This window comes from Globicephala melas, chromosome 9 (assembly GCF_963455315.2).
Source record: "Globicephala melas chromosome 9, mGloMel1.2, whole genome shotgun sequence".
NCBI classification, from domain to species: Eukaryota; Metazoa; Chordata; class Mammalia; order Artiodactyla; family Delphinidae; genus Globicephala; species Globicephala melas.
In genome coordinates, this window is record NC_083322.1 from 22,712,390 (window position 1) to 22,734,513 (window position 22,124).

The 22,124-nt window shown below is 40.0% G+C and overlaps 1 protein-coding gene across 7 annotated transcripts in view; it reads right to left on the minus strand.

Moving 5' to 3' along the window:
* The window catches only part of AHCYL2 (adenosylhomocysteinase like 2), a 178,166-nt gene that overhangs the window by 58,687 nt on the left and 97,355 nt on the right, over window positions 1-22,124 (minus strand). For 2 of the 7 annotated variants that reach the window (XM_030853782.3, XM_030853781.3), the window contains exon 1: window positions 4,082-4,429. The exons of 4 other annotated variants lie outside the window; for them this stretch is intronic. In XM_030853782.3, the coding sequence (XP_030709642.1) occupies window positions 4,082-4,138 (57 nt within the window). In that variant the 5' untranslated portion in view covers window positions 4,139-4,429. One more of the 7 variants, XM_060305340.2, reaches the window with a different exon arrangement.

Below are 22,124 nucleotides of genomic sequence, written 5' to 3' on the forward strand. Positions count from 1 at the left end.
GGTTCCTCATTTTCTTCACTCAGGTGAAAAGGAACTCCTTGGTCTAATGGCTTAAGTCACTAGGCCTGAGCAGAGGGAGCTGCAGCTCTATACCAAATACAGCCAGAAGGCAATTTAGGATACTATGACTGACAGGAAAAGCCTTACCACTTAACAAGTTTATCTATCAAAGTAGTTCTCAAAGTTTAGGTTCATCAAAATCACCCAGTGAGCTTATAAAAATGCATTGCAAGGCCCCACCCCAGGGTTTCTGATTTAGTAAATCTGGGTGGGGACCAAAATTTTGCATTTCTAACAAGTTTCCAGGTGCTGCTGCTGCTGCTGCTGCTGCTGGTCTGGGGACCACAGTTTGAGAACCACTGCTCTAACACTCTCTGCAAGCATGAATCAATTCGCCCTAACTCTCTTAACTCTCTCCCTAACCAACCATTTTATCCTATCTATGGCTATGACCATGGAGACATATTCATAGGCAGAAAAGAAAAGGTTATTTCAAAGGTCAGAGAATGGAATGAGGTGATCCTTTCTTTATACACGACACAGGATATAAAGAGAACTGGGTCTAATTCTGATTTCTACAGTTTAAGGCTAAGAATAGACAGTTAACACATTAAGAAAAATAGGACTCATGGGGAGGATAGAAGATCTATTTACCCTACAGAAGAGCACGCCAAGAAAAAACAAATTAATTCCTTTTCAAGTACAGAAAGTAGTACTACAAAGGATGGTGATCAGAGGTTCTTTTTTGTATCTCCATTTCTTAACATTTCTAGTACTTAACATCTGTAATCCTCATTTGTAAAATAGGAACAATAATACCTACTTTGTCTATCTCAAATGTGTGCTGAGAAAATACAATAATGTATGTGAGAAGGTTTTAGAGGCAACATAATGATACACAAATATAAAATATTAACATTTCTATTTTTTTAGGGCAAAAGTTCTTCACCTAGGGTCCATGGATGTCTAGATGCTCTGAAACAGAATGCAAAATGTTGTGTATGTGTATATTTTCCTAGGGAGAGGGTCCATAGTTTTCATCAGTTTCTCAAATGGGTCTTTGCTTTAAGTGTCAATCCTGACCCAGAGTTATAGTGAAGCTACCTCTACGGCCATTTACCAGATACCTTAAATGTTTTTGTCTCACTTCCAACTAGATATGGTTCAAGCATTCTTAGAGACATCTCTCCCTTCCAAGCCAAATCAGCTGCTGGAACAAATTCTTCACCTATAAAAGGGATTACTTCTAGCCGAAAGAAAATCGGGTAACCAGCTGGTTGGGTACTCAAGAAAGTGAATTAGATTTCCTATGGAAAAGTACCCAGTACTACAAAGAGCTTGAGTGGGAGGAGGAAATATTAAGATGTAGAAACTTAAGAAAAGGTTACTGCTGATCTCCATGCACATAAGAGGAGGTATTTTCACCTACCACTAGGGACTAAAGATTTCTCAGGGGAAGTGAGAATATATTAATAAAGACAGTCTTTAAAAGGATGAGTTCCCCAACCTTTTAGCAGTAAAACTGCCTGAACAAAGCTAAGAAAATCTTTCACATGAAAATAGCTGGGGAGCAGAGGCTCTAGCAGAAGTTTTCCAGTGAATGATGGAATGTTAACTTGAAGCTCTACCTTGTCAATTCTCAAGACGGGTTCTTCAAACTTCGTCCTGGCTTATTTCCCTGCTGGGAGTCAGTGATGTGAGTACTGTCAACTGCTGTCTGTGGTCTTGAGTCCTATTCTCTGAGGGGTATGCCAGTCCCTTTTTGCTACTGATCATTAACAAGAAGGGAGGTATTATAATGCACCTTCTCTGCTAAATTTTCCCCCTGAAAGAAGGTTTGAGAGCCTTGTCATACTTCCTTTGGGGGCAAGGATAGTCTCAGTGGAAAATTCATTACATTAATATGTAAACTGGAACATGAGTTATTTGTTAAAGCTGTCTTAAATGGAAATTTTGACCCACTATTGGGAACTGGCTCCAGGGTTTCCTCTTGGGGATTAAAAGGCACTCTAACACTTTACAGGTAAAGTCTGGAAATCTATAGGCAACACACTAGAGGGTGCTCAGTGGCTCACTGCGGTGGCTAAATGGATACTGGTGGCAGCCTAAGAAAGCACTTTCAGACCAGGTCAGAACTTAACAACTATGTGGTATCTGAAAGAAAGCCTCAAGAGGTTAATCTTTGGCAAGGGAAAGATAACAGATGAAAAAACTGAGTTATTGAGGCCAGCCCCTCCCCACTTTTTCTCATTGTTCTTAAAAAAATCTACTGATCAAAGGTATTTTGCTAGTTTTTGAGAGAGAAGGGCCAGGAGATCGCTAAGTAAAAGAGGTGCCATACTGAAGAGAGCAGAGCTGTGCTTTATTAAAGAACGTTTCTTAAAAGCTGGGAAGTCTTAGGTGGTATCGCTTGAGCAATAGTCACTAACTCCTTTAGGACAGTTATCTTGTTCACTTAAATAAAAAGAAGGTGAGTAGGTAAAAGTCCAGTAGGAGCTCCTCTTGAGAGGATGTGCTCAGCAGATAAGACAGCGTCGAGATGTATTACTTATGAGAATAAGAGTTACTATCACACTTCCGTTGACTGAATCGACCGACACACCAGTGTTCTGCAGAATTCTTCTGTAATATTCCTTTATAGAAGTACCAAAGGTTAATACCTTAATGTGAGCCCTCACCTAAGAAAACCAGAATTCCTGCTTCCCCTTCTTGTTATTAGTGAGTGCTGGAGATTCAAAAACAAACTTAGAAATCCAACTAGAATTATTATCTGAATTTTTTCCATTAGTTCTAAAACACTGCATTATTTGAAATAAGCTTGTGGATGGGTAGGATTTCTTTTGATCAAATGTCTTAAAACTGAGCACAAGGTTCTGGAACAACATTAAGAACAACAAGAGGAATAACCGCAACAAAAATAATATTTGTTATGGGAGTTGAAACATGGGCTAGTCAGTTGGGCCTTTGTTAGGTCTACTATATATCAGTCTCATTACTGATGGTTATTTCTCTAAGCCCATAATTCCATAAACACTGAAAAGAACTTGGAATATGTTGTATACAGTCTAACCAGTCTTCAACGGGGAAAAATATATACATTTAATATATATATTATATGTGTGTGTGTGTGTGTGTGTGTGTGTGTATATAAAAACATAAGCAGTATATAGACTATAAGAAATCAGGCTAAACCTGGAAGAAAGCAGACAGGAACATAAGGATGGTTGCTGTTTTTAAATCAAAAGTTAAAATTGGATCTAAAACATTAGGTTTTATGTGCTAGTTCTTATCAACAAATTAAGTCCTTATTATAATTATATTAAAAATATCAGGCAGAAAAGATATTTTGAAAAATAGTACCAAGGGAGCTATATAGGGACTTCCCTGGTGGTCCAGTGGTTAAGACTCCACTCTTCCACTGTAGGGGGCACGGGTTCGATCCCTAGTTGAGGAACTAAGATCCCACGTGCCATGCGGCATGGCCAAAACTTTTTTTTAATTAATTAATTAATTTAAAAAGAGAGCTATATATTTCCTGCCTTTTAGAAACACACATATAAAGAATATTTGGGGAACTGTTTTGGCTGGTGGGAGAAAAATGGGCAGATAGGGGATAAATGTCTTAAGTCTTCTCAGGCTTGAGAGAGAGCACCATTTCTACAAGTTGTTTTTCTTCCCCTCACTATTCTTTTTCTTTACCCTCATGAGAAGTAAACTAAGCATTAGTTTGCAAATAGAATGCAAAGCAATCACAGTATAACACAATCCACGCAGTGCACCAGCAGCAGTGGGGAAGCTCACCCCAGCCCAGACAACCAGGCAATAAGCTGACTCTGGCCAGGCAGCTCTCAGACCTTCCCAGCTCACTCATAATTTTAAAAAATATTTTTTTTTAAGAAAAAAGAAAGGAAAGCTGCAAGGTTGACCCAGGACATAGGAATTAATCAGAAATTAGAATAATAACTGTTTCCCCACCACAGGTCTTGGTAGGGACTTTTCACAGCGATCCCTATCACCTGTCAGAAATGGCTGCCTCATTATCAAGAAACAGAAGGAAAAGCAAAGTGACCAAAGAACTCACCATCCACTCAGGCACGTGAAAAGCTGAGGTGCCCTCATTACCGTCCCCATTCTCCATAGTGCAGGCTTGAGTAATCTATGTCCTGAAGCAAAAGGGAAAGTGGTTTGGAAATGCCAGGGTTTTCTGAGTGCCCAAAAGCAGAGCCAAACCTAGTGATTCAGAAGTTCACAATATCTAGCAGAAGCTGCATCCCCTTTCACAGAGGCTTCCTATTAAAATCAAGATCATTAGTCAACTGTCTGATAAATCCCCTACTGGCCAGCTGCAGATCTTCTGATTCAAAATCAGAGCCGATACAAGGCTCTACACCCAGGCACTACACCCAGGCACCCAGGCACCCAAGGTTCCTACAGGACACTCACTGTTTAATGCTACCCAGACAGTATCCCCACCTCCCCCGTGGGGACTTTCTGCAGCAACAGTCAGGCTTCCTCTTTTTCCAACCCCCCCCCCCATAAGGCACTTGTTAACTTTCTCCCGCCCCTGAGCACGCATCACTGGAGGTACTGATACCAAGATCAATAAGGATTGAGGTCAAGGAGGCACACCCATTTCTTGAGAGTTGCTTGATTTGGATCTGCACAGTAAACAGGCGTTTCCCTGCGATCAAGAGTTCCTTATGGCTTTCAAGTTTAAACAGTTATGCGGAAGCTCCCCATCTGCTCACACCAGGCATCTGGCACCAAACTCAGGCATATCTCAAGTTAAATTCTTATTGCACAGGAGATTTGGATGGAGCCGGGGAAGATCTCTTGCAAAATCAGAACTTAGAAGCTCTGAAGAAAGTTCTAGGACCACAACTCCCTCTGCTGGCTCCCTGTGCTATGTACATGAAAGTCTAAGGGTCTTCAGCTACCAAAAGATAGGCGCCCACTGTAAATTACCTGCTTCCCTGAGGCTAGTCAGGAGCTACCACAACGTAGGTAGGTTTGGGGGAGCCAGGGTTTCCAATCAAGACTAGTGCTGTCTATTTTATACATAGTAGTTTGTGCCTCCTAATCCCCTACCCCACTTTCCCTTTCCCCACTGGTAGCCACTAGTTTGTTCTCTACGTCTGTGAGTCTACAAGGATATACTGTACAGCACAGGGAATATAGCCAATATTTTAAAATAACTTTCAATTGAGTATAATCTATAAAAATATTGAATCACTATGTTGTACACCTGAGACTAATATAATATTGCAAATCAACTAACTTCAATTATTTTTTTTCGTCGTGCTGCATGGCTTGTGGGGTCTTAGTTCCCCGACCAGGGCCCCCAGCTGTGAGAACCAGAGTCCTAACCACTGGACCACAAGAGAATTCCCTATACTTCAATTTTTTAAAAAAAGACTAATGCTGCCTCGAAGTCCCTATCCAATGCTGTTTTTTACTCACAGGTCCGGTTTCAGAAAGAAACAGGATGCCAACACAGTAGTCTAATACACTATCACCTTAAGGGACCTCAGAAGCTGCTTCCTCCTTATGTCCCCATACCAGCTCCCTTCTCCTTATACACTTCAGAAGTTTGGAAATAAGACAAAACTAGAAAAAAGGTGACCCAATCTATTTACCTTCTTAATTAATTCCTAGAGTATATTATCCAATAAGAGTACCATAGATTTCAGGCACAAACGAAGCCCAACAAGATATGCCTGCTCTGGTCCCCTTCAAAACCAGGGCCTCCTTACAGTGTTAATTTCCATTGCAGAGGATAATTTCTCTGGAGCTGATAGTCATAATATTGTGATTGTGATTATAGGTTCATTGCCCTTTTGGGCTTTCGTCGGTTAAAGGAATGGTCCTTTGGATATGGAATGGAGGAGAGGAAGGTAACCTCTCGGGGAAGAGGTGTTATTGCAAGATGCCAGAAAGGGCAGAATTCAAATGACTGACCTGGAGGTCCGGACTGGAGAGAAAGGCAATTGAAAACAGAAGAGGACTGTTGGACCAGATGAATGCAGAGGTGTCAAAGGATTAGAGATCGCAGGGCAGGTAGAGATCAGATGCAATAAGAAAAGAGAACAGCAGGGGTGGAAGTAAAGGAAGCTGTGGTCATAGAGGAGCTACGGAGTGAAGCAATTTGAGTGACAGCAAGATACAGAAGGTCGATGAAATGCAGGAGAGATTTCAGGTCAGGGTTTCAATTTTGATAAAGCCCTCTGTAATCAGATTGTCAATTTCGATAAAGCTTCAGCTCTCAGCAACCTCCAGTTATTGTCCTCTGTCTGGTCTTCCTTTTAATCCAAACTTTTTTTTTTTTTTTTTTTTTGCGATACGCGGGCCTCTCACTGTTGTGGCCTCTCCCGTTGCAGAGCACAGGCTCCGGACGCGCAGGCTCAGCGGCCATGGCTCACGGGCCCAGCCGCTCCGCGGCATGTGGGATCTTCCCGGATCGGGGCACGAACCCGTGTCCCCTGCATCGGCAGGCGGACTCTCAACCATTGCGCCACCAGGGAAGCCCAATCCAAACTTCTTAATAAAATGAGAAGTTAACATTTGTTGCCTAAATTTCCAATGATGTATTTCATTTGACATTTTTTTTCTTTTGGCCACGCTGCGGCTTGCAGGATCTTAGTTCCCCAACTAGGCACTGAACCCTGGCTGCGGCAGTGAAAGTGGTGAGTCCTAACCACTGGACGGCCAGGGAATTTCATCTGGGCTTTAAATGCAACATATCTAAAATCAAAATGATTGCTCCATCTTTCCTTTCCCCACACTCTTCAAACAATAGTTTCTTCTCCTTACTTTTGTACCACTGTTCCCTCAGTCATCCAAATATAAAAACCTCAGTCATCTTTGATTTCTCCCTTTTCCCTAGTTTCTAGAACAATCAGTTGCCAATTATTTTTGAGTCCTCCGACTCAAGCATCCGACTCCAAGCATCTCATCTCTCCATCCCTGTCCATTTTCATTGCCTCCTAAAAACCCTCTATAAATCCTTTCCAATAGGATCGTCCACTACTTATCCCTATATATTCTGTATCCCCAGGTAAGCTGTATTACCTGTTATTTCCTGAATGTGAAGACTGTACAGCAGAGCATCTAAGAGCTCTGGTTTTGGAGTTAAACAGACCTGGGTTCGTATCCTGGCTGCCATGTAATTAACCTTTCCAACCATCCAGTTTTATAATCTGTACAGTGGAAATAATAATAGTCATCTCACAGGATTGATGCAAGGATTTTAAAAGTTTGCATACACTGAGTACTTAATAAATGGTAGCTCTTACTTGTGTCATTGTTATGCCGTCTCCTTTCCCACCTCAATGCCTTTGCTCATGCCATTTTCTCAGATTGAAATGCATTCATTCTGCCTTCACTTCCATCATCTTCACATATTCAGACACTTCAAGGAATTCCCTGAAGGTCCAATGGTTAGGACTCTGTGCTTCCACTGCAGGGGGCACAGGTTCAATCCCTGGTTGGGGAACTAAGATCCCACATGCCACACACCATGGCCAAAAAAACAAAAAAACACCCCAAAGACGAAAAACAAATTCTTCGAGGTTCAGCTCAAATGATTGTTCTGCCATGGAATCTAACCTAAAAAACAAAGGAATCTCCCTTTTCTCTAATACTGTTCCTTGGTCACATCACTATTTTCACCTTTCCTCATATTACAGTTACTGGTATATGTGCTGTCCCTCATTAGTTCAGGCTCTTCGGGGGCTTAACCAGCTTTGATTTGCCTATAGTGTCCGGCCTATGGTAAGGGCTTAAGAAATTGTCAAATTTTGTATGCTGTACATATATCTTATAGTACTCTGGGGCAACTTGCATAACCAATGTGTTAAATACATTTATGTCCACTTTGTAGGATTTGGAACACTATTTTATACCTTTAGGGGCTTAGTTATACACTACTGACCAAAGCTATGACTTATTTGTGGTGAGTCCTTAGTAGGGTTTTAATCCTTAATTATAATATTATCTCTGAAAGAATATAAAATCTGCTTTCCATTGCTTGATCTGCATCAACTGTAATCTATTATGATCTGCATCATAATGAAGCCTTTAGAAACAAATCAAGGCCAAAGGACTATTTCACTGCTAGAGTAGAGCCCAACCCTTAAAATATGTCAGTGATCAGCAAAGTACTAGGTTCTTGGTACTCCTGTTGATGTTTTCTGCATAATCTGTTATTAAATAAATGGGGAGAGGGAGGGATAAATTAGGGGTTTGGGATTAGCAGATACAAACTACTATATATAAAATAGATAAACAAGGTCCTGCTGTATAGCACAGGGAACTATATTCAATATCCTGTAATAAACCATAATGTAAAAGAATATGAAAAAGAATATGTATATATGTGTGTAACTGAATCACTTTTCTGTACACCAGAAACTAACACAACATTGTAAATCAACTATACTTCAGTAAATAAATAAATAAATGGAAGGTGACTGCCCTCATGGTATTGCTAAAACATGGAAGAAGATAACTTTTAAAGAAGACAGGGTTGGGAATAAAAGAATAAGCACAAGTAAAATATATCACTTTAGCTAAACTAAATGTCATTTTAGTTGTGACTTTTTTAAGAATAGGTTTTAACTAAAATATCCTTCATTTGAAAACTGAAGCCTTATTATACCTTTCTGTAATGACTCTGAAACAAAAATAAAACAGTAGCTATTACAATTGAGAACTGAAGGTCTGTTAACTGAGTGGGACTGCACAAGGCACAGGGTATAGGTGTAGGTACTAGTTATAAAGTTGTTTTCATTCTAATTTAATTTTACCATAATGTGCCTTAGAAGATACACCTATATCAGGAGCAGGAGTGAGACCGCTGCGTATGATTATCTATAATAATCACCCTGAACATTTAGGAGTTTGCAACTTCAAAAGGATACACAAACTGCACCTGCTCCTGCAGCCTTCAAGCTTTACAAAAATTGATCAAGTATGTGAATAGCTCAAAAGAATCTCATTTTCACTCCAAGAAGAAGATGGACTTGAAGTTCTATGTGCCAGTGGTGTTCCTACCAGTGGTGATTTGATACTAGTATCATCATTAAATTAATGAGGGCAAGCCAGATGACTTGCTGGAGTGAATATATGCTTGGGGCTGGAGGGGAAAGGACAAGAAGTTAATATTTCCAGGGGCCAAAGTCAAAAAGAACAAGAAGTAATTACAATGTGATGAAGAAGTAACTACAATGGCAGAAAAGTTTTAAACAGGAGGCAATAAATCTGGAGTCTAGAAAGTCATAAGGCACAGGGCAAAGAATACAAGAATGTGACCCTGTCCTCTATTCCTGGCTTGGCCCTAATGGTTTTATTAGACTTTAGCAAGTCACCTAAGTACTCCCTTCTTCAGTTTCCTTATTATAAAATAAGGGGGAGGTGAGTAAGAGGGCACTGTGGAAGGTTAGAACTGGTTCCTTCCAGTTCTGACATTCGGTATTTCTAATCCATCTGGTTTCTCTGAGGCCATAAGAGAAAGCAATAACTACTCCTTAGTCACCTAAGTTACAGCTTATTGTAGAGGCTAAGGTTTCTAACCAGCAGAGTTCAGAGTTCCATCTGGTCAATTATGAGGTTGGCTGAAATTGCTAGACTTTAAATCTCCTTTGCCCCTTCAAACTTGAAATGCCCACGCTACCTGAGCAACCGGAGTTAAGTCCTACTACCGCCCCCCGCCCACCAACTTAAATGTTAGGCATCCTATCTCTCAGTTCCTCAGTGATCTTAAGACTCACATCCCACAGGTATTTTATATTCCACATGGAGGCATCATCATTACTGGTAAAGACTACAGGCTTTACGAGTTGGATAGGCTTGGGTTTAAGACTAGCTCCATTACTTACTAGCTGTGTATCTTTTGGTAACCTATATAACTTTTTTGAGCCTTTGCTTCCTCATCTGTAAAACAGGATAATAAAACCCTGCTCAGATTAATGTTATAAAGATTAAAAAATACATATAATACATAGAAAGCACTTAGCACAGTGCCAGGGAACTATTTTGTCCAAAACTAGACATAGCAGAGTAGTACCAGATGGGTTTGAATCTTGATTCATCACTTACCAACTGTGTAACCTTAGACAAATTATTTATCCTCCTTGTGCCTCAGTTTTCTCATCTTTAAAATGGGGACATTAAGAATATCTACCTTATGGGATTGCTGAGAAGATAAAATAAATTAACATATATAAAGCACTTAGAACAGCGCCTGCAACTTATCAGTGCTATTTAACATTTACTATCATTATTAATAAATATAACATGTACATCCTCCAACACACCCAAATTCATCTTTTCTTCTTATACATGGTGAATTCATTCAATTGAACCACAAATATTTATTGGGTGCCTATCATGTGCCAGGCAGCATAGAAAGACAGTCCCTGCATTCATTGTGCAGGAGAGAGAGAGGCAATTCAATAATTACTAAAAATAAAGTGTGAAAAATGATAAGGTAAGTACAGGCTGCTATGGGAGTATATGGCAAGGGTACCAATCATGTGTACTGGGAGTGTCACATCAGAGAAGCTCCATTTAAGCTGAAAGGTAATGGATAAGTAGGGGGTACCTGGTGTGCATTTGGTGGGGAGGGGGAATGAGAAGAGTATTCCAAATAGGAGGAAAAATATGTTCTCCGCATTATCTCTTGCAATCTGTCCTATCGTCTTCACACCAGCTGTCTAAAGCCTGACCATCATCCTATCCATCTAAACCAGTGCTTCTTAAACTTGAATGTGTCTACAAATTATTTGGAGATCTTGTTAACATTCTGATTCTGATTTAGTAAGTCTGGAATAGGTCCCAAGATTCTACATTTTTAACAGCTCTCAGATGATGGCAATACTGCTGAGACTACACTTTGACAGGGCCTAGGTAACTCCATCCCTGTAATAACCTACTTCAGTTCATTAAATTAACTTATTTATATGTGATTATCATCTGCACAATTATTTTACACATCACTTCCTTGTTCATAATGCCTCAGTAGCTCCCCATTGTCTTCGAAATAAAATCCAAACTCCTCAGCATGACACACAAGACCCTTCATGATAGCCTCCGAGTATCTCCTGAGCCTCATTCAGCTCTCTGAATTCCCCCAGATCCCCACTCTGAACACATATACTCTAACTTCCTTCAGTACATATTTCCAGCTCCAGGTCTAGGTTAAGAATCAATTCTAGGGAATTCCCTGGCAGTCCAGGGGTCAGGACTCTGCGCTCTCACTGCTGAGGGCCAGCGACCTAAGATCCCACAAGCCGCATGGGGAGGCGAAAAACAACATCAATTCTATGATTTACTGAATAATAACCCAGACTGATCTGTATTATAGCACATATCAGTGCCGATAGTATAACAGAACATTTATCTGTTTACACAGCAGAACTGCAAGAAATTTGAGGGCAGATACTATGTCTCATTCCTGTATTCCAAGCACATAGCAAACAACCAATGAATATGTACTGAATTTTTAAAAAATGTCTTAATCAAAGAACAGCTAGCTCAGAGTAAAGCCCCAAATGAATAAAATATACCACAGGCACCTGAAGGGTAAAAGGAAAGAAAAAGGACTCAGGTATGAGTAAGTACTGACAAAACCATAAAAAGAAACTGCATCATAACAAAATTATGCCTAGTATCCCTAAATGTACCTCCTTGCCACTGACTAATCCAGTCACTGTTACAATTAAGCAATACAGAGACTACAGTACACTAAAGCAGGCACCAAGCCACCTTTCCCACTCCCTGTTAAGTCCTCTAGAATCTGGGAGTGGAATGTGGACTTGAATCCTCAATCTCCCTGACACAGCTAATAGAGCTCCACTTAGGTCAGAGTTCAATTTGCTGCATAGTTAGCACCTCTAGCTAAAACTGTCCTCAAAAAGCAATCAAGCTTAAAAAAAAAAAAAAAAAAAAGCAATCAAGCTTAAACTTGAAAGCTTCTTCTTAAACATAAAAACAACTAGAGTAAGAGCGGACAAGGATTTGCATTCAGGCCCCTCAATTTTATCACAGAGTAGGAAGTAGGGGAAGGGTAGGAAGGATGCAGGATGAAATAATGAAGCATAATGCCATTAAATAAATGTGGACTGTAGACTTCTCACTACATTATTTTTTATAATAAACTTTAAATTCAGGCATAATGTATCTACAGAAAAAGTACATAAGTCAGAAAGTTACAGTTCGATAAAATTTCAAAAGTCAACATACCTGTGTAACCACTACACAGATAAGGAAATAGAACTTTATCAGCACCCTAGAGTCTTCCCTAATGTCCCCTCTCAGTCATTACCTTCACTCCTCCTTAAAGGTAATCTCTGATTCCTATCACTATTTATCAATTTTGCCTATATTTAAACCTGATGTAAATACCGTAAAAGATGCATTCTTAAGAGCGTGATTTTTTCCTGCTCAATGTTTCTAAGAGTTATCCAAGTTCATTGATTTAGCAGTAGTTCATTTATTTGTATTGCCTGAAAGTACCCCACTGCATGACTATTCATAATTTATTGAATCCATTCTCCTGTTGAAAGTTGGTTTCAGTTTGGGGGCCTTAAATAATAATGTTGCTGTGTATGTTCTTGTGTATGTCACGTGGTACCCATATGAAAATATTTCTGTAGGATATAGGTATGTAAGAGTAGAATTGCTGGGTTATAGGGTATGCATATGTTTGGCTAGGTAGATAATGTCAAGCAATTTTCCAAAGTGTTGGTACCATTTTATACTCCTACCAGCAGGATATCAGTGTTCCAGTTGCTTCATATCCTTGCTAGTGCTTAGTATTGTCGGTCTTTTTACATTTTAGGCATTCCAGGTAATGGTGTCACATTGTGATTTTAATCTGCATCTCACCACCACAACTACCATCATGACCACAACCTGAGCACATTTTTTTATGGTCTTTATTTTGTAGAGGTACATTTCCTCTATAGCCACTTCGTTGAGAGTTTTTTTTTTTACCACGAATGGATGTTGAATCTTGCCAAATGCTTTTTCTGCATCTACTTAGATGATCGCATGATATTTAGCCTTCATTTTGTTAATCACGTTGATTGATTTGCAGATACTGAACCATCCTTGCCTCTCTGGAATAAATCCCACCTGATCATGGTATATGATCCTTTTTATGTATTGTTAAATTTGGCTTGCTAATATTTTGTCGAGGCTGTTGAGGATTTTTGCATCTATGTTGATCAGGAATATTGGCCTGTAACATTTTGTGTGTGTGTGTGTGTGTGTGTGTGTGTGTGTGTGTGTGTGTGAAAAAATATAAGATTTGCCATTTTAAAGTGTACAATTCAGTGGCAATAATTGCATTGTTGTGCAACCATCACCACCATCCATCCCTGGGACTCTTTCATTATCCCAAACTTAAACTCTATACCCATTAAACAATAACTCCTCATTCCCTTTCTCCCCCAGCCCCTGGTAACCACTATTCTACTTTCTTTCTCTTTGAATTTGACTAGGTACCTCATACAAGTGGAATCATACAATATTTGTCCTTTTGTCTGGTTTATTTCACTTAGTATGTTTTTAAGGTCTATCCATATTATAGCATGTATCAGAATTTCATTCCTTTTTAGGGCTCAATAATATTCCATTGTATGTATACAGTACATTTTATTTATCTATTATTCTTCCATCAATGGACATTTGGGTTGTTTCCACCTTTCGGTTATTGTGAATAGTGCTGCTACAAACATAGGTGTACAAATATCTGTTCGAGGCCCTACTTTCAATTCTTTTGGGTATATACCCAGAAGTGGAATTGATGGATCATGTGGTAATTTCTATTTAATTTTTAATTTTTATTTATTTATTTATTTATTTGGCTGCGTCTGGTCTTCATTGTGGCACACAGGATCTTCAATGCGGCACGCAGGATCTTTCTTTGCTCTTGTTGTGGCACTTGGGCTTCTCTCTAGTTGTGGCGCGTGGGCTCCAGGGCGCTTGAGCTCAGTAGTTGTGGTGCGTGGGCTTAGTTGCCCTGCGGTATATGGGATCTTAGTTCCCCAACCAGGGATTGAACCTACATCCCCTGCATTGGAAGGCAGATTCTTAACCACTACAAGTGGTTAAGTCCCCTGTTTAATTTTTTGAGTATCTACCATACTATTTTCTACAGAAGCCACACCATTTTACATTCCATCAGCAATGCACAAGGGTTCCAACTTGGAGAAGCTGGAACTCTTGTGCACTGCCAAGAATATTTTTATGCTTATTGGCCATTTGGATATCCTCTTATGTGAAGTGGCCTTTCAAGTATTCTGCCTATTTTTCTTTCAGGTTGTCAGTCTTTCCCTCGTTAATCTGTTTAAGTCATTTACAGATTCTGATTATGAGTCTTTTGCAAACATCTTCCACTCTGTGGCTTCCACTCTTACTGTTTTCTTTTTTTTTGCGGTACGCGGGCCTCTCACTCTTGTGGCCTCTCCCGCTGCGGAGCACAGGCTCTGGATACGCAGGCTCAGCGACCATGGCTCACGGGCCCAGCTGCTCCACGGCATGTGGGATCTTCCCAGACTGGGGCACGAACCCGTGTCCCCTGCATCGGCAGGCGGACTCTCAACCACTGCGCCACCAGGGAAGCCCTTCTTTTTTATTAATCTTTGTTTTGAAATAATTATAGACTTAGAAAGGAATTTGTAAAAATAGTGCAGAGAGCTCCCATATACACTTCACCCAAGATCCTCTAATGTTAACAACTTGTAAAATGAGGGTAATTATCAAAACTAATAAATTAACGTTGGTAACAATCCTATTAACTAAATTACAGACTTTATTTGGATTTCAAAAGTTTCTCCAAATGTCCTTTTTTAGTTCTAGGACCCAACCCAGGATCCCACATTACATTCAGTTGTCATGTCTCCTTAGTCTCCTCCAATCTGTGATAATTCCTCAGTCTTTCATGACCTTGACAATAGTAGTTGACTGAATCCTGAAATAAAGCTATGCATTAATTGGACTTAAAACAAAACAAAACATCTGCTCATCTTTTCTGATTAAATTTTTAGTCTCCACCCCAGTTTTACTGAGATATAATTGACATACAATATTGTATAAGGTATACAACATAATGTTTTATTTGTTTTTTGGGGGTTTTTAAAATATTTATTTATTTATTTATTTTATTTATTTTTGGCTACGTTGGGTCTTTGTTGCTGCGCAGGGGCTTTCTTTAGTTGTGGTGAGCAGGGGCTACCCTTCCTTGCGGTGCTCGGGCTTCTCATTGCGGTGGCTTCTCTTGTTGCAGAGCACGGGCTGTAGGCACACAGGCTTCAGTAGTTGTGGCACGCGGGCTCAATAGTTGAGGTTTGCAGGTTCTAGAGCACAGGCTCAGTAGTTGTGGCGCCCAGGCTTAGCTGCTCCGCGGCATGTGAGATCTTCCCAGACAAGGGCTCGAACCCATGTCCCCTGCATTGGCAGGCAGATTCTTAACCACTGCGCCACCAGGGAAGTCCCAAAATAATGTTTTGATATATGTATATACTGCAAAGTGATTGCCATTGTAAGTTTAGTTAACACCTATCACCCCACATAGTTACAGATATCTTTTCTTGTGATGTTATCTGCTCATCTCTTTTGGTTACTTTTTAATAGAATGGAGATACCAATTTTATATAGTAATAAAGTTTAAACAATTTTAAAGATCAGCTAATTCAAGTTCCTTATTTTAAGGATAAAGAAGTAAAGAACTAGAAATATTACTTATCCAAAGTCTTACAGTACTCCTTTTCCCCACTGATTTTATTTGGAAGGTGATATATTTTTGTTTGTGACTTTTAATAGATTTTTGGGGTGCTTTAAGTGCCTTAAGTGTTTGGAGACCCTCTCTTCTTAACATGAACCAAGTGGCTCTATTTCCATTAAGAGATCAACAGGGCCTAAATGGCTCCTGAATTGTTGCTCATTTTCTAATTTTTCTGGAATGAAGATGTATTACTCTTATAAAAATAGAAATAAAGAAGAGAAATGTGTGATAGACAGAATAATGCCCCCCCCAAGATGTCCACATTCTAATCTCCAAAGCCTGTGAATACATAGCATGGGTGAGGCTGCAGATGGAAGTAAGGTTGCTAATTGGTTGACCTTGAGATAGGGAGATTATCCTGAATTATCCAAGTGGGCCCAATATAATCAAAAGGTTCCTTATACTTGGAAGAGGGAGACAGAAGAATGAGAGCCAGAGAAATATTTAAAGATGCTATAATGCTGGCTTTGAGAATGGAGGAAGGGGCCACAAGCCAAGGAATCCTGGCTGCTTCTAGAAGCTGGAAAACGCAAGGAAGTAGATTCTCCTCTAGAGCCTCTAGATGGAATATAGCCCTGTTGACATTTTGATTTTAGTCCACTGAGACCCATTTTGGACTTCTGACTTCTAGAATTATAATTAAATATATTTGTATTATATTTAAGCCATAGAAAATTAATACTTGAAGGCTCTGAAATTTTAAGGGGGAGAGGGAGAGATTAGCTGTTTGGTCTTAAATATCTCATTTTCAACTAACTACCCATGAATGCTCAGTTTGGCTAGCAATATTTTCATAACTTTTTAAATTCTGCACATTACAATGACTAACATTTTAAAAAGTGCTTGGGAATAAGATTCCATTTTTACCAAATCCTTATTTTGTATAAGAACACTGTCAATGAAAGACAGTGTTAAGATGTGACTGGAGAGGTAGGCAGGGACTGACTGATGACATAGGGTTTACAGGTCACAGAAAAGTTTTAATTTTATTCTAAGAATGATAGGAGGCTACTAGGGATTTATGTTTTTAAAAGATCACCATGGCTGTGTAAAAAGAGAAAAACTGAATGAACATGAATGGAAATGAGAAGAATAGTTAGAAGGTCATTAAAACATGTGAAAGATGATGGTAGCCTGGATGATGATGACAGCAGTGAATGGATTTAAGACATATAGGTTGGTGGTTGACTCAGCTGGACTTGGTAACAGACAAAGTGAAAGGTAAGGAAGATGTCAAGAATCACCAACAGGTTTCTGGCTCAAGCAACTGGTTAAATAGGGATGCCATTGTTAAAATGTGGAAGAATAGGGGAAAAATAGATGTGGCAAGAATATCAAGACTTCAATTTTGGCCATGTTAAGTTTGAATACAGAGTCTGGAGCTCAGAGGAAAGCCTAGGCTGGAAATATAAAATTGGGAGTTATGATTTCATCTGTTTCCATAATTTAAATCCCATGTATAGACAGATATATAAAACCATGGGAATGGATAAAAATTGCCTAGAGAGGAGAAAAAAGCAAACAAACAAACAGAATTCAAGTCTGAGCCCTGATCCATGATCTACCATACAGGATAGAAGAAGAAAAGCCAGCAACTGAAATTTAAGAGGCAGCCACCAGAAAAGTAAGGGGAAAAATCCAAAGCGAATGGTGTCACTGAAATCAAGAAAGGAGATTCTTTGAAGAAGAAAAGTATGGTCAGGTATTTCAAATACCTGCTGAGAAGTTTAATAAGATGACAGCTGAAAATGGTTTGTAGGACTTGGCAACATGGAGGTTTTGATGACTTGAGGGAGTAATGGAGGTGAAAGCAGGATTAGGGAAAACTGAAGAATGGGAAGTTAAGAAGGAGAGATGGTTTGAATAGACAAGTCTTTTGGAAAACTGGGCTGTGGAGCAGAGCAGAGATATGTTAATAACTAAAGAGGGATTACAAGTCAAAGGAAGTTTTGTGTGTGTGTGTGTCTGTGTGTGCTTTTGTTCACAAGATGTTTACTAAAGCTTGACTGAACTCTGAAAGGAATGACCCAACAGAGGGGGAGGATAAAAATGTGTGCGTCTGTGGGTGTGTATGAATGTGTGTGCGTTTAGAAGTGTAAATAAAGTAAAGAGAGGGGTAAATAGGGTTGCCAGATAAAATTCAGGACATCCAGTTATATTTGAATTTCAGATAAACAACAAATAATTTTTCAGCATAAATGTGTCCCAAATATTGCATGGGACATGCTTATATTGAAAACTATTTGTGGTTATCTGAATTTCAAATTTAACTGTGCAATGTGTTGTTGTTTTTGCCAAGTTTAACAACCTTAGGGGTAAATCAAGAAGAAAAGTCTCAGAAGAAAAGAGAGAATGGGATCCAGGGCACAAGTACTTCTTCCTCTGTTATAGAAAGAAAAAAGAATAGATGTAGCAAATTTACAGATGATGGTAATAAGATGAGGGAATTCACATCTAAGAGGTTCCTGCCCTCCAACAATGAGTCATGACATAACATCAATTAAGGGAGGTGTTTGGGGGGCTAGTTCCTTGGTGGTCTAGTGGTTTGGATTCCGTGCTTTCACTGCCATGGCCCGGGTTTGGGAAACTAAGATCCCGCAAGCTGCGCAGCACGGCCAAAAATTAAAAAAAAAAAAAGGTAGATGGGGAGGAACAGCTGTAGGAGAACTGAAAAGCATTAAGAGACAATTGTTTTATAGTAATTTAAAAACAGACAACTTGGGACTTCCCTGGTGGTCCAGTGGTAAAGCATCCACCTTCAAGGCAGGGGACGTGGGTTCGATCCCTGGTCAAGGAACTAAGATCCCACACGCCGCGGGGCAACTGAGCTCGTGCGCCTCAACGAGAGAGCCCAGGTGCCACAAACTACAGAGCCCACATACCCTGGAGCCTGTGTGCCACAACTAGAGAGAGAAAACCCACATGCCACAACTAGAGAGAAACCCACGCGCCACACCGCAACTACAGAGAAACCCGAGCAGACTGCACGCTGTAACGAAAAAGATCCCGCCTGCCTCAACAAAGATCCCGTGTGCTGCAGCCAGAACAAAATAAATAAGAAAGACAAATAAATAAAATAAATAAATAGGGCTTCCCTGGTGGCGCAGTGGTTGAGTCCGCCTGCCAATGCAGGGGACACAGGTTTGAGCCCTGGTCTGGGAAGATCCCACATGCCGCGGAGCAGCTAAGCCTGGGCGCCACAACTACTGAGCCTGCGCTCTACAGCCCGTGCACCTAGAGCCCATGCTCCGCAATGAGAAGCCAACGCAATGAGAAGCGCCACAAGTAGAGAAACTCCGTGTCCAGCCACAAAGACCCAACACAGCAAAAAATAAAGTAAATAAATTTATCAAAATAAATAAATAAATCCACTGAAAATCTACATTTGGAAAATTAAAAAAAAAAAAAAACAGACAACTAGCAGCCACTGAAAGTTTCTAAGTAGGGCAGTAATATCTCTGCAGAATGATATGATAAAAATATGCTAAAGTAAGATGCATTCAAGGGAGAATGTGGCTGAAAGAAATGAGGGCAACTTTAAGGTCAACTTGAAGATGGTTAAAGTCTGTATTTCCAGATTACTATTACATGAATGAAAAAGAAAGGAAACATTTGAGAAATTACATAAAGGAAGAACTAGCAAGATCTAGACAAAGATCTGAATCCAGAGTTGAAGGAGAGAGATGTTCCTATAATATATATGTATATGAGAAGCCATGTTCAACATAGTACATTCAAATTCTACGCACTCAGCAACTTACATCATTACCGCTTTTATGTTTGTGATAATAACCATTATGATTATTTTTCCCTACCTGACAATTTACTGCCAAAAAGTTCTAATTGCTTTCCAAAATTCTTTCATCTTTTCACTTTTTCCCATGAAAGCCAAATAGGGAATATTCTGATGAGTTTCAAAGCAAAATCAATCAAGCATAATGATGATTAGGAAACAGATCTTTTTACATCCAAGGTCAGGATATAATATATTTAAGAGATTCCTTATAAGAAGGAAGAATTGTCCTAGAATCTGAACATTAAAGAAAACCTACTATGTGGATTGCCCCCCACATCCTCCATATAACAAATAAATTACTGTCTAGCAGCCAGTTTTTGAAAGTTGTGTTGATGACTGAGCTAATGTCTGTAAGATACTTTAATGTCATTGAAGTAAAGAATATAAAAAATACAGTAGATTCTCACTATTCACGGTAGTTATATTCGAATAAAGTCACGACAAACACTGAATTAGCCAACACTGAAGCATTGGTCCTATGGGAAGTACAGGGCTAGGCTCCTATGAGTCTCTGATCACATTTTTGTCAAATGATCAACAGATAACCTTGTTTTATATGTTTCTGTTTAAAGACACCTTACTTAACATATGTTGTTGATTCATTAACACTGAACTCACAGCCAACAGCACTGTAACTCATGGCTGCATGAAGCTTATCTAATGCACATTTTTCTCTATAAAACACATCACAGCCTTTTTTGTGCTTAGGAACACTAGACAGCACTTTAGCACTACATTTGGGGGACATTTTAAACAGTGAAATCACCAAGAAAAAGCACAAAAATAAGTGGCACTAAGTAGATCATGTAAAGCAGGGGTCCCCAACCCCTGGGCCACAGACTGGTACTGGTCCGTGACCTGTTAGGAGTCGGGCTGCACAGCAGGAGGTGAGCGGCGGGCAAGCGAGCGAAGCTCCATCTGTATTTACAGCCTCTCCTCATCGCCCGCCTTACCACCTGAGCTCCGCCTGTCAGCATTATGGTGAGTTGTGTAATTATTTCATTATATATTATAATGTAATAATAATAGAAATAAAGTGCACAATAAATGTAATGCACCTGAGTTATACTGAAACCCTCCCCCTGCCTCCCTGGTCCATGGAAAAATTGTCCTCCACGAAACTGGTCCCTGGTGCCAAAAAGGCCGGGGACCACTGATGTAAATCAGGCCAAGTGTTTGAGACCAGGCTTATTTTGCAAACAAATTAGTCTTAATTTGGTTATATTTGGTAGAAATGAGGGTAATTTTAGAGAGAAAAAGATGTTTCAATGAATGTTAAATCCCAGTTTTGATAATGGAGGTCTGTATTTACTAAGACTCAGATAGTTCCTTGCTGTTATATTAATGTAAACTTTAACTGAATTATTAAAGGACACTTTCTAAGTTTGTTACTGCAGCTTATCTCAGTAATCTATCTTTGGATGAAGATCAGATGCCCCAAGACCTGCAATCAGGGGATTATGCATACTGGAAAAGACATAATTTAAAGGACTATCTCCAACCTGGACGGAAGGACCCTTATCAGGTACTCTTAACTAGTTCATGCACAGTGAAACTGAAAGGAATTGACTCTTGGATTAATTTCCACTCACAAAGGGCCCTGCTCGGTCCCTGCACTGGACTGGCCTATAGAGAGGACAGCTGACCTCAGAAATCACCTTAAAACAATGTTCAAACAGAGGAGAAAGTACACTCATACCAGGGCTAGAAGACGACATCAGGAGTAGACAGCTTGCCCAAGATTCTCGACCTGACTCGTATGATCATTTATAATGTCTTCTTGACTTCTTGGATCTCTGCATATGAATCAAATGTTTTTCTATCATAGGCATGATCCTATACTAGTTTTAAAAATCAATCCAGGGGCTTCCCTGGTGGCGCAGTAGTTGGGAGTCCGCCTGCCGATGCAGGGGACACGGGTTCGTGCCCCGGTCTGTTAGGATCCCACGTGCTGAGGAGCGGCTGGGCCCGTGAGCCATGGCCGCTGAGCCTGCAAGTCCGGAGCCTGTGCTCCGCGACAGGAGAGGCCACAGCAGTGAGAGGCCCGCATACCGCAAAAATAAAATTGAAAAAAAAAAAATCAATCCAATTGTTGATTTTGTGGCCAATTACCTGTGTCTAGTACTTCTGGGTTACTGGGATGGATTTCTCCACTCCAAGGCTCTAATTGGTTGGCTCTTAGGAAATTTGTTTATTTATTTTGTTTCTTTTTAAAAATTAATTAATTTTAATTTTTGGCTGCGTTGGGTCTTCATTGCTGCGTGCGGGCTTTCTCTAGTTGCGGTGAACGGGGGCTACTCTTTGTTGTAGTGCACGGGCTTCTCATTGCAGGGGCTTCTCTTGTTGCAGAACACAGGCTCTAGGTACACAGGCTTCAGTAGATGTGGCATGCCAGCTCAGTAGTTGTGGCTCATGGGCTCTAGACTGCAGGCTCAATAGTTGTGGCACACAGGCTTAGTTGCTCTGCTGCATGTGGGATCTTCCCGGACCAGGGATCAAACCCATGTCCCCTGTATTGGCAGGCGGATTCTTAACCACTGC